The sequence below is a fragment of the Suncus etruscus genome, chromosome 9 (assembly GCF_024139225.1).
Source record: "Suncus etruscus isolate mSunEtr1 chromosome 9, mSunEtr1.pri.cur, whole genome shotgun sequence".
NCBI classification, from domain to species: Eukaryota; Metazoa; Chordata; class Mammalia; order Eulipotyphla; family Soricidae; genus Suncus; species Suncus etruscus.
In genome coordinates, this window is record NC_064856.1 from 38,644,524 (window position 1) to 38,657,871 (window position 13,348).

At 35.6% G+C, this 13,348-nt stretch overlaps 1 protein-coding gene across 9 annotated transcripts in view; it reads left to right on the top strand.

Moving 5' to 3' along the window:
* Positions 1-13,348, top strand: part of PICALM (phosphatidylinositol binding clathrin assembly protein) — a 114,878-nt gene that overhangs the window by 54,372 nt on the left and 47,158 nt on the right. For all 9 annotated transcript variants that reach the window (XM_049780037.1, XM_049780041.1, XM_049780039.1 and 6 more), the window contains exons 6-11: positions 4,822-4,933; positions 6,077-6,183; positions 7,804-7,845; positions 8,755-8,840; positions 11,404-11,527; positions 11,705-11,838. In XM_049780037.1, coding sequence (XP_049635994.1) covers positions 4,822-4,933; positions 6,077-6,183; positions 7,804-7,845; positions 8,755-8,840; positions 11,404-11,527; positions 11,705-11,838 — 605 coding nt within the window. The remainder of the gene's footprint in view (positions 1-4,821; positions 4,934-6,076; positions 6,184-7,803; positions 7,846-8,754; positions 8,841-11,403; positions 11,528-11,704; positions 11,839-13,348) is intronic.

Here is a 13,348-nt window from a genome sequence, read left to right on the forward strand (position 1 = left end):
GTAAAAAATAAGACCTAATTGTTTGAACAAAGTAATATAAGCAATAAGATATCCAAAGAGCAAAAACTTTTATAAAGATATACAAAATATTCAGTTCTACTGGTAACCATGAAACAATCAGGGAAAAGAAGTACAATGGGGGAGAGGGGAAACAAAGACACTAGAGGAAATTAAAGGTAGTTAATTAAGTTCACTCTATAAGTAATTTCCCTAAATAAGAATTACAGTCACTAAGTAGAAGAAGCAGCTGCTAGATTAAGAAGAAAAAGGAACCACTTTTACTAGAGGTTCCCACACTTGTTTGGCTTAATATTACCCTATTTTTAGGAAGAAAATAAAAAAGAATTTAGTCAGCCATTTCCTGGCAATTAGACTTTTTTAAGGGACTAATCAAAAAATGCCCCCCATGGGGAGGCACTTTGAAAAACATTGGTATTTAATATGTATATTGGAATCTCATCAGATATAAATAAAATTATTAAAATAAAATAAAAACTTAATCCAGTGATGCAGAGAAAAAGCCAGGCACTGCTGTTCTAATCTGTTTGAACCCGGGTTGGCCACATGTAAGGCAAATGTATTGCAAATGTAAGGCAGCCCTCTGTGTTGTTTCTCTGGCCCTTGATATAATATTATGGACTTAAAAGGTAACTTATAAAGGTGTACCTTATTGTAGGGACTCGGCCCTATGGCCCTTTGCCATAAACCTTCTCTTTCATCTTTAAATCTAAACTGCTGCCTTGGGGCACTTATAAGGGAGAAAGCATTTGAGGTGGCCCTCCTGCTTGTCTGACTGCTGTTGCTGCTCCTGGACTGGGTTGTGATATCTCACTTCTTCTCTGGCTTTCTGTATGTCTCTTTTGTTCTCTGGTTCAGGCTCTGGCTGATATTTTGTTCTTTTTCTAACCTTTGTGTATTCTTTCTCTCATTCTCTCTCTTTCTCTTCCCACCCCCAGTGCCCCCCCCTCCCTCTTCTATCCTCCTCCCCCTCCCCATCTTCATTCCCTTTCACTTGGGATTGCTTAGCCCAACATACATACCTCCCTCTTCCATAAAAGTTACTTTTTTTATAATAATTTTTATTTTGACCAAAGTGGATTACATATCTTTCAGAGAGTAATATTTTAGGTACATGTTGGCATTGAATCAGGTGAATTCCCACCACCAAAGTTGTCCTCCCTCTACCCTCGTTTCCAGCATTCATTCCATATCCACCTCCCTTACACCCCAGGCTGCTAGTTTAAGTGGTCCCCTCTGTGTCTAGCTTGTAGATTGAGTATCAATTCTGTTGTCATTGGCTTTGGATTTGGTGTTTAATCCGATCATTTTTATTACTACTTTTATCTTGTTAATCAGTTTTTTTGTGTTGTCAAGAATTGAGCCCAGATTGTCACATTTGAGACAGATGCTGTACTACTACAGAACCATATCCTAGTCGTATAAAACAAGTAATAATAGACTTTAAAGAATACACTGGTAGCAATAGAACAATTGTAGAAGCTTTCAACATTCCTTGAACAGTGGACAGTTTACCTAAGACAAATGTTAACAAGGAATTGTATTAAATGATAATATGAAAGCTGGATTTAATATATAAACTTCCATTCACAATGAAGAAAATACATATTTTTCTAAAGTATACCTGGAAAGATAAACGGAAACTCATGAATGGGAAGAATAAATTTTATTAAAATTGACATCTAGGGCTGGAGAGATAGCATGGAGGTAGGGTGTTTGCCTTGCATGCAGAAGGATAGTGGTTCGAATGTCAGCATCCCACATGGTCCCCAGAGCCTGCCAGGAGCGATTCCTGAGCATAGAGCCAGCAGTAACCCCTGAACAATGTTGGGTGTGAACTTCACCCCCCACCCAAATTGACATCTAAAGCAATATGCACATTAAATCCAATCCATTTGAAAATACCAGATAATTTTCAAGGACCTAGGACAATTCTAAAATTTGTATGGAACCACAAAAGATCTTAAAACTGTTTGAGATGGAATAATCTGGAAGTATTATATTCTCATATAAGATTTTTGCTTGTGAATAGCCAACTTCATTGTTCACTTTTGTCTGCTTTGTAAGATTCTAAGCATGGCATTATCAAGAAAAAGTGAGAGGTGAACTTAGAAGGATAAACTAACAGGTTACAGAGCACGTGCTTTGCATGCAAGAGGCTCACTTTCAATTCCTAGCACCTCTTCATCCTTCATCAGCAGCACTCTGAAGCAACTCCTGGGCACTGAACTGGGAGTAGGACCAGAGTAGTGCCAGACCTGGCCCCAAACAACAAAAACTGAAATAAAGGGAAGGGGGAAGTTCAAACGCACTATAAAGTGTCCTCTTTTGTAGTTCATTACCCAAGGCCATTGTGATAATTGCAGTGTTTGTTTTAATGACTTATTACTGGCAAAAGGTTGTCGTCAGCTTATTCATTTGTATCATGTATCATTTTAGCTTTTTTTTTTTTTTTTTTTTTTTTTTGGTTTTTGGCTCACACCCGGCGGTGCTCAGGGGTTACTCCTGGCTGTCTGCTCAGAAATAGCTCCTGGCAGGCACGGGGAACCATTTGGGACACCGGGATTCGAACCAACCACCTTTGGTCCTGGATCGGCTGCTTGCAAGGCAAACACCACTGTGCTATCTTTCCGGGCCCGATTTTAGCATTTTTCTTAGAGGAGGGATTCTCAACATTTAAATTGAGAACAAATTAGAATAAATAGTACTGTAATAATTCACCTGAAATTATTATTTTGTTAGTCTGTTTTAGTTTCTTTAGTGCAAGGACCAGATTTACCCTTTTATATTTCCTATATTCTGTATTTCCCTATTGTCAGTAACATATGACACATCAGGTTCAGTGAAAGTTCATTAAGTGAGTCCTGGAGGTGCTTTTTAGATTATAATTTTTTAAATTATTTATTGCCTTTTTTGTTATGGTTTGTGAGTTAAAAGGAATTTTGACTCTTTCCAGGTTTATCATTTAAAGGATTATTTACATTGACAGTGGGAATTATATGAAACTTTATTACTTTTTTTATTTTTGGACTGCTCCTTGCTCTGCTCAGGATTTGTTCTTTGCAATGCTCTGGGAATTACTCTGAATCTGGGGATCAGCGTTAGGCCTCTCCCTTCAGTCAGTTTTGTTCCCTTGCCCTTTGCAGCTATCTGCTTGTCTCTTAAAAACAGTTTGAAGGGGCCCAGAACATGCAAGCTCAATATATTGGAGCTTACATGCAGAGGGTGGTGATCTACCCCTTACACTACATAGCTCCCTACCTTCAACATCATAAGGCCTGAGCACCCAACCTTACTGTTTTGTTGAGCACTGTTTGGGAAGCTCTTGTACCCTCCCTACAATTCCTAACTTAGAATTTTTTACTTTACAAATAGTATTGAGAATTTTGAATTCTGATCTTTTCTCTAGTTACTGAGTAATCATGTTTGTAATAAAGGTGTTTAAATATAGATATTAATTAAAAAATACTTTGTGATGGATGTCAGGCACAATGGGCCACAGCTGTTAGCCTTCATCATGAGGGTAAACAAAAGACATATTCATTACAAAGAAATTCTCAAATTTATTTAGTCTACTGATCCTTTTTCTGGGACGAAATCACTTGCATTTCTTCCTTTGGAAATCTATCTTAGTCTACTATAATACTCACATAGATCAAAACAGCACCACTCTCCCCACTTAAATGCCTACTTTGGGAAACTCTGAAGTCTACTTTTTATTTTAAGAATACTGTGACTAGGTATTGTGTTTTATGTTTTCTCATTACCTCATGCCTACAAAATACTCGTGTCTCTTATACTTCGTCAATTCAATCTTATAAAATTAAAGTGTGTTAATTTTGCTCAACTGTAGGCTAATTTTTTTTGGGCACATAGCTAGGTTTAAACTAGTTTTGTTAAATTCATTTTTTATTTAAAATACTTTCAACTTAAAATGGGTTTATTGTGGGGCTAGAGCGATAGTACAGCTGGTAGAACACTTTCCTTGCATGCTGCTGACATGGATTAGATATTTGGCACCCTATATAGTCCCTCGATCCCTACCAGGAGTAATCCCTCAACAACTTGCATGTGGCTACCCCCATCCAAAGATGTGTTTATTGAAATGTAAATAACTCCCTCATGAGTAAAGGAATATATATATGTGTGTGTGTATATATATATATATATATGTTTATTTTAAGATAAAATACACAACATATGTTCTAGCTTGGTAGTAACTGTAGTAGCTATTTAATCTTTATTTAAATGTTTTGAATAAATCCTTTGTGATTCAGAATAAACTTTTAGAAATGACTATATTTTGTTATGAAAACTGTTTAATATTGAAATAAACTTAATCATTATGGACTGGAGCTAGGGATTTTAAGAATTACTTATATTTTTATTATAAGTGACTTTTATAGAATAATGAGTATTGTAGGCTATTTGTTTGTGGCATTCATATAAACCTGAATGCTTTAGTTTTGTATGATATAGCCATGATTTTTTAAGAAGCAAGTGTTCTTTTCTCTAAACCATGTAAATATTTGAATTCATGGTATTTTCATTTTAAAGAAGCCATTACCACTTAGGTCTGCAGAATTGAGTTTGCCAAGGGAATGGGATGATGGCATTTAGGAGAGGAGCTGTGGACATTGGTGGAAAGACACCTCTGGTGGTGGTTGTGGTGTGGAAACATTGCATGCTTGAAATGCTGGTGTTTACAGTGTTCTAAATAGTGGTAATAAAAATTGGAAATCTTTTTTTATAAAAAAAGACCAAATACCATTTGATTAATTTTTTAAAACAATTTTTTTGCAGGTTAATAGCAATGAACTTACAAATGGGGTAATAAATGCTGCCTTCATGCTCCTGTTCAAAGATGCCATTAGACTGTTTGCAGCATACAATGAAGGAATTATTAACCTGTTGGGTAAATATTGCTATTTTAATATTTTGTGTCATGGATGCATAATTTTGTCTGTACTGTGTTTTTACTTAAAATTGCATGGAATATATCTGAGATACATTAATTCATTTTAACAATTAGAAAAAAGGATCTTATTTCTGATGGCAAGTGATTAAATATTTTAATTTGGGGAGGCTACATACAGTGATGTTCAGACTACTTCCAGCTCTTTGCCATCTGGAGCATGTGTTCCTGTCCAAGATGTTCTTTTGCCCTTAAATACAGTTTGGTATGTGGGGATTATTGGGGGTTGCCACACTCAGTGTTGTTTATTAGGTGCTATTCCTGGTTCTGTGCTCAGTTTGTTAGGATACAAGGCAAGCACCTAAACCATTGTAATATCTCTGTAACCTACTTTAATACCTCTTTTTATAGATAGAATGAATTTTCTAATTTTTAGACGTTCTGTCAGTTTATTGTCTTTTAGATTATAAAAAAATTGTTAAAATTAATTGGAGAGTCTGGGAATGTTTGTAGTGGTAGATCATATTGCTTACAAATGTGGCGTCTTGGAAAGTGTGTTGCTGGGTTTAATTTGAATGGCACATGACTACTTTCCCCACACACACACACACCCTTCAACACTGTCAAGTGTGTATGATCCAGCTGCCCTCTTCATCAGCACCACTTGATACTTACCCCTCCCAACACCCAAATAAAGATAGCAACAGCAGTGTAATTTTGTTGGAATTTTTCTATTTCAGAAAACACCTTTTCTAAGTTACTCCATGGTATAGTTAGAAAATTGATTTGGGGGGGGGGTTACTTTAAAATTTGTAATTATTTTCAGTACATTAAACATTTATTCGGTGGGGGTTCGTTGTGCTTTTTGGCCACACCTGGCAATGCTTAGGGTTGGCTTCCAGTTTGCTTCTAGGGATTATTCCTGGCAGGAATTGGGATCATGTGGGGTGCTGAGAATCCCAGGTGTGTTCAGGGATTGGATTACTTTAGCTCTTTGTGGGGTTTGGGGGCTATGTGTGATGCTGAGAATCAAACTTGGTTTGCGGTGTACAAGGCAAATGCCTTAACCTCTGTACTATCTCTCTAGGCCTTCGAGTATTATAATTTGATACAAATAAAAAAATTTTACACTTACTTTGGCAGAAAAATACTTTGATATGAAAAAGAACCAATGCAAAGAAGGTCTTGATATTTATAAGAAGTTCCTGACTAGGATGACACGAATCTCAGAGTTTCTCAAAGTTGCAGAGGTGAGTTGTTTTTTAAGTGAGTATATTTACTAACCTAGTTTTTTTTGTCTTTCAAGTGTAAATGAAAAATTTGTATCTTGTATTGGAGTCTATGCTGTCATATAAGCAATGCTATAATATTGATTAAAGTATATATCCTGAATATTAAGTTGATCTTTTTAAATCAGTGGCACACAATGGTGGTAGTGATTTTTATTTTTAGGTTTTTGGGCCACATCTGTTGACTCTCAGGTTACTCCTGGCTATGTACTCAGAAATCGCTCCTGGCTTGGGGGAACCATATAGGATGCTGGGGGATCAAACCGGTCCGTCCTAGGATAGCGTGTACAAGGCAAATGCCCTATCACTTGTGCCACCACTCTGCCCCCCCCGTTTTTTGGGCAGTAGTGATTTTTATATGTGAAATTAGCTATGCTTATTCTCATATATGTGGTCGAAAATTTTCAGTATTAGTTACTAAAGTCTTACTCCTCTTAGGAGGCTTGCAACTGGAGCCATCTGGGCCAGAATGTTTCTGTACTCCTTAGGAAAGTGATTTTAGTGTACTTATTGTCATATGGAAACTAAGGACTCATTGTTATAGGAAAATGTAGTTTACATTTTATTAATTTGTTTTTGAGTTTTCTGTGCATGACAGCGGTGGTAACTGCTGGCGTTTTCTTTCTTGCACACAAGCAGATCTTAAAGTGTTTTTATTTTTTTCTTTTTTACCCTTTACCCCTCACAACCAAAGATCTCTCATGGGTTGATTACATTATGACTACATGGCAGCTTAGTCATGGTACCATGACTACATGGTAGATTAGATTGTAGTTTCGTTTTAGATTGCGACATCTTGTAGGTGCTCAGAAGATGTGAAAATAATAACTTGCCCTTAGAATTAATGAAATATATTCCCCCATACAAGCTAACAGTCTCATACAACAAAGTGCTAATAAGCCTCCACATCATGTTCACCAATTTGTATGTGCCTGCTAAAAAATGCAAGTCAAAAAAAGTATCTAGACAAAATATTGTAGCCCTCTATCTCAAATCTCATCAACAGCACCCCTAACCTTTAATTTTTGCTTACTAAAAAATAAAAATTTACAATTTAATCCCACTACTCTCTCAGGCTTTTTAAATGTCTCTTCCTCCAAAATTTAATACCATAACTTCTGTGATATGTTTTTGTCTGCCTATTGATAACTTGTTTGATGTTATACTCCTTTATCAGATTCTGCTTTTTTTTTTTATATTGCAATCATACAGCTCATTACTTTTTTTTTTGGCCACACCTACCGACACTCAGTAATTACTCCTGGCTCTGTGCTTAGGAATTGTGCCTGGAAGGGTTGGGGGGACCATATGGGATGCATATCGAATCCAGTTCGGTCCCGGCTCAGTTGTGTGCAAGGCAAACACCTTATCTGTTGCGCTATTTCTCTAGCCCAGCTCATTACTTTTTTAATTTTAAGCTCCTATTAAAAAAATATCTTTGGAGACTATTCTTTTTATTTCAGAGTTTACTTAAAACTATTGTTCTTAATACTAATCATAAGTATTACTTTCAAAATTTTATTTCTAAAGCATATTTATTGTGATTTTATATAGTAATCTCAATGCTGCTTTTTCTTATAGCAAGTTGGAATTGACAGGGGTGATATACCAGATCTTTCACAGGTAATTGTAAATGTTATTATCATTTCACTTTGCTATGTATTACTAATGGAAGGGTTACTAAGATTAAATAATATGCAGCCCATATTCAGATTGGTATAATTTTTCTTGACAAATTTTTAATATTTTGCTGCATTGCTAATACTTGTTTTGACATATGCCATTAAAATGATAAACTCAGACTCGTAGTTTAAGTTATTCGTCCCACTAACTGGTAGGCGCGTACGTGTGCGCGCTTGCGTGCGTGCTTGTGTGCATGCGTGCATGCGTGTGTTAGGGGTGGGAGAGACAGGTGGTACTGGGAAACAAACAAACCCTATGTGCTCTAGCCCTGCAAATTTCTACTTAAAATACAAGCACGTTTTAATAATAAAAAATAATTATTTGGAAGCCCTCTTAATTTTTGTTTTTGTGCCAGTTAGTGCTTAGAATTGTTATCACTCAGAGGTGTTGGGATACCATACTGTGCTGGAGGAGTAAACCTATACCTCCTACATGTAAATCATACATGGTCCTATGAGCTATCTCCCAAGCCTTTGTAGGATCCTCTTAGTGTTTTATATGTTCATAGTCTCCATTACAATTTAATTTTCAATTATTATGTTAATAACCCTTGATAGGGCTTATGTAATACAATTACTATTGTTTCTCATTACTGTTTTGGGAATTATACCAATATAGGCAGTTTTAGTGCCATTAATTGAACCCAAGCATGTGTTTGAACTTTAGGCATGTGCTTTACCAATTAAAAATCCTGGTCATAATACTGTCATTCTTTAAGTTGCTAAAACTGTTTAATCATTAGTTCCTGATGAATATGCTTCTTTCTTTGTCTCTCTCATGTTAGATGGTAATTAGTCTTGTCCAGTGTCCTGATTATTATGAAAGTCTTTAAAATTTGTTTGATTTCAGGCTCCTAGCAGTCTTCTAGATGCTCTGGAACAACATTTAGCTTCCTTAGAAGGAAAGAAAATCAAAGATTCTACAGCTGCCAGCAGGTACTTTTTGTTGTTATTGTTGTTGTTGTTTATTGTTGGACAAAACAGGAGGGGAATTTCTGGTATTAGTTAAATCTAGCTTGTTTTAAGTTACATAACTTCATTTCTTATTTATCACATGGGGTTATTGACAGTATCACCTTCATTAATTGCTGTCTGAAATAAAATGGGTTAATATATTATAAATCTTTGGAATAGTTCCCAGCACCAACATATGTCAATATCTATTTAAATGATCACAATAATCATTGGTTTAAAATTGTGCTTATAGTTTCAATATTTCTCTTAATTAGGATGATAATCCATTGATTCATTTGATATTTTATAATTATAAGATGACTTTTATACCAATCTGATTCAGATTCACGTTAGTTCTGTATTATTAGTAATTCTGGCACTCAAATCTAGACATTTAACACCAAATTTTATTTTCTCTAAATAATTCATGTGTTTGATTACTGACATATTAGTAAATTATTAGTGTATTAGATTTGAGCTGATTTTTAAGGCTAAGATTAGTTAAACCTAGCAAAATGAAAATAGCACAGCTAATTTCAAATTATTTTCTTATTTTTGTGTTGGGTAATGACTTGAATAGTTATGGGCCTTTTTTTCCCCAGAGGTGTGAAAGAAGGTGTCTGTTGGTCAATATATCTGGCAATGCTCAGTGCTTTCTTCAGGGGGGACTCTTGACTACACTTTTGCTTTTGTTTTGGGGCCACACCCATTGGCGCTTAGGGGTTATTACTGGCTCTTTGTTCAGAAATTACTCCTAGCAGTCTTGGGGGACCATATGGGTTGCCAGGGATCAAACCTGGGTCGTCATATGCAAGGCAAACGCCCTACCTGCTGTGCTATCCCTTCAGCCCTTCCTGGTTGCACTTGATTGGATTTGGAGGAGCATATACTGTGCCAAGGATTAAACCTGGGTTGGCTACATACACTTGCAAGTGTCATACCCTTGTTTTATTTTTCTGGCCACTCATGTTTCCTTTTAGTAGTTTAAAGAAAAATTTATATAAAACAGTGAGAACTTTTAGTCTTTGTTTCAGAACCTTTTTTAAAGCAACAAAACATAAGTAATCGGTAAAGCAAGATGCTACTGATTGTTAGCATTTTGAAGTTCTAGTTTTCACTTTGGATATTTTAGTCGTTTTAGAAATTTAAAAAGACTGTTTTAGAAAGTAATGAAAAATATAGTTAAGTAGTTTAGATACAACTCAGATTTTTTTTTGTCGTAAAGGTTACTGGGTTTTATTGCCACTCACACAACTATATTACTCGATAATTGTCTTCTAAATTGTATTGTTACGTTGAGTCATATATCAAATTGATTTTGCATAAAATTCAACTCGTAGAGCTTGGTGTTGATAGAAAAAAATGAAGTTCACTGAATAGTTCTATCAGATTAGATAATTCTTTACTACATGTTTATTGTGTTTATAATCAACACTTGTTTGGAATTTATGTTTGGATTTATAATATGAAGGAGGTTTTGCTGTAAGAAAAGGGAGTAGCTGTGAATCTACCAATGAGAGATGATACATTGGTTTTATTCTTTGTTTTTATTTATCTTTTTAAACTATTGAATGGTGATTGGTTTTTGGGCCACACCTAGTGGTGCTCAGGGATTACTCCTGGCTCTACACTCAGAAATCACCCTGCCCGAATAAAACCGGGTTCCTCCCAGGTCAGCCTCGTGCAAGGCAAACGCCTTAGCTGTGCTGTCTTTCCGGCCCCTATTCTTTGCTTTTTTAATTTTTGTTTCTCTTTGGGGTACACCCAACAGTGATAAGGGCTTACTCATTATACTCAGGGATCACTCCTGATGGGATCATATAGGGTGCTAGGGATCAAACCCAGGTTAGTCATGCAAGACAAGCACCCTACCTGCTGTATCTTCTATCCAACATTGGTTAGTATCTATAAATTATTTGAAAAGAAAATTCTTAGTTGATAGAAAAGTCTGGCAGATAGAACTGAAGAACATTCATTATGACTAATGAATTTTATTTTTATTTGTATATAATCCTCTTAGACATCATCGTAGGCTAAGTATGTGATAAGGAAAACTTACTTAGATGTATTATTTATTACTGCTACTAAGTTTCAGCATACTTGGAGTAGTTTTTAACAAAATCCAGACTGAAACTAGCAAAGAATTTCCTGTGAGAAATGTAATATTTTTTACTCATCAGGATTTTTTCAGAGTGTGGGAACTTTTCCCTAATTTCATTGGTTTTATTTTTAGGCCTTAGATAAAGTCTAACTGAACCTCACCTTTATTGGAAACTCTTTACATAGTCTAACATTTTAAAAAAATATAGTGGATGTATATGTGAATTAGTTGCTATCACTGGATAGAAAATTTTATTGAAAGTACTTGTTTTGATTTCTTAAGCTTATAAGGCTTTATCTAAATTACTGGTTTTGACTTCTTGAGTTAAGATCATGATTATAGTGTCTGTCCACATAAACGATGACAGAACATTTCATAACTGGTTGTAATAGGCAATGTTTGACTAAAAGCCAAGTTACCCTTCACCCTGTCCAATTTTCTTAGGGCGACAACACTTTCCAATGCAGTCTCTTCCTTGGCAAGCACTGGCCTGTCTCTGACCAAAGTAGATGAAAGGGAAAAGCAGGCAGCATTAGAGGAAGAACAGGCTCGATTAAAAGCTTTAAAGGTAAGTGTTTATGTTCTTTTTATTTGGAAAAAAGGTTTGTAACACAGCAGTTTAATATTTTATCCTGTCATTGAACATTGACAAAATTAAAAATACTGTTCTATTAAAATTAAAAAATGTGCAGATGCCATGCAAATCTGGTTACTGGGTTTCTCATGCATGTTGCTTACTCAACAGGAGCAGCGTCTAAAAGAACTTGCAAAGAAACCTCTTACCTCTCTAACAACTGCAGCCTCTCCTGTGTCAGCCTCAGTAGGAGGTATAGTGACTGCACCAGCCATTGATATATTTTCTACTCCTAGTTCTAACAGGTAGGTGGAGAGATTAAAGTCTCTTCTGAATACTTAGGTTTAAAAAGAAAATTTGCAGAACTTTTGAGTTTTGTTTGACTTATACTTTGGTAATCATAAATCCACTCTAAAAAAGTGTTGATAGGGGCTGGAGTGATAGCACAGCGGTAGGGCGTTTGCCTTGCATGAGGCTGACCAAGGACGGGCCTGCGTTCATCCCTGGTACCCAATATGGTCTCCTAAGCCAGGAACGAGTAGTCAGAGTAGTCAGGAGTTACGTAACCCTTTAACCCCTTAGTATTAATGGGTGTGGCCCCAAACCACACAAAAACAAATGTAAAAGTGGGACCAGAGCAGTCGGTGGCGCAAGGTACCAATAGGTCGTCTTCCTTGTCCTTTTTAGCCTAGGTTGGGCCACGGTTCTATCCCTCAGCATCCCATATGGTTCCCCCAAGCCAGTAGCGATTTCGGAGTACATAGCCAGGAGTAATCTCTGAGCTTCACGGAGTGTGGCTGAGAAACCCAAACAGACAAACAAACTTCACAAATGTAAAAGTGTTGATAAATAATTGTAGTACTATAACTATAATGAGTTTATATTTTTCATATGTAAATGATAGACGGTAGCTAAATTTGTGTCCTGACTCTCTTGATCCTTAATAAAATAGCACTTAACCCTTTTTTCTCTTTCCTTTGTTTTCGGACCATACTCAGTGGTGTTCAAAGTTTATTGCTACTTAGAAAGAAATATCTATTGGGGAGATAATGGGTAAGAATACTGAATGTTTGAGAATGAAGCAAATTATTAGATTTAAGAGCTAATTTGATTTTTATTTTACATATGCTATAAAGGTTTTGATAGTAATTTGTCTAGTAGTAATTTGTTAGGGAAAACTTTGGATATTTGTTTTTCTTCAACACACCAATTTATCTATCACACTATTTTTTATATCTAAAAGGTGTTTTTAAAACTTTAGTTTTGAATAAATGTAAGTTTAAAAAAATGCTAAGATGTAGATACAAACACACACACATAATGCTTTGGCTTACTGAGTTTTTACTGCTTTGTTATAAAAAAACATTTCCCAGTGCAGTTGTATAATGAGATAACTATATTATAATTTAATGTTTTACTGTTTTTGCCTTGTTGGTATGTTTTGATATTAAAGCACCAAGAGATAAGGACAACAGCTAAAGTTCTTGTCTTGTATGCAGTCTACAGAGTTCAATTTCCATCATTGCATATAATCCCTTGAGTACTCTTGGTTATGATTCCTAAGCATAGAGCCAGGAGTAAGTTCTGAGTATAGCTAGCCATGTTTGTGGAAAACTCCTCAGCTGTTCACAAAAAAAGGCGAAGTGAGGTTAACTGGTATTTTTTTTTAAATGGGGGTATTGCAATAAATTTAGATTTTTTTATAGATTAAAAGAAAATTATTTCCTTTAAGAATATAATTTGCCATGGTAGTTAATATCAGTCTGTTCAGGTTCATTTCTTTTCTTTTTTCTTTCTTTCTTTCTTTCTTTCTTT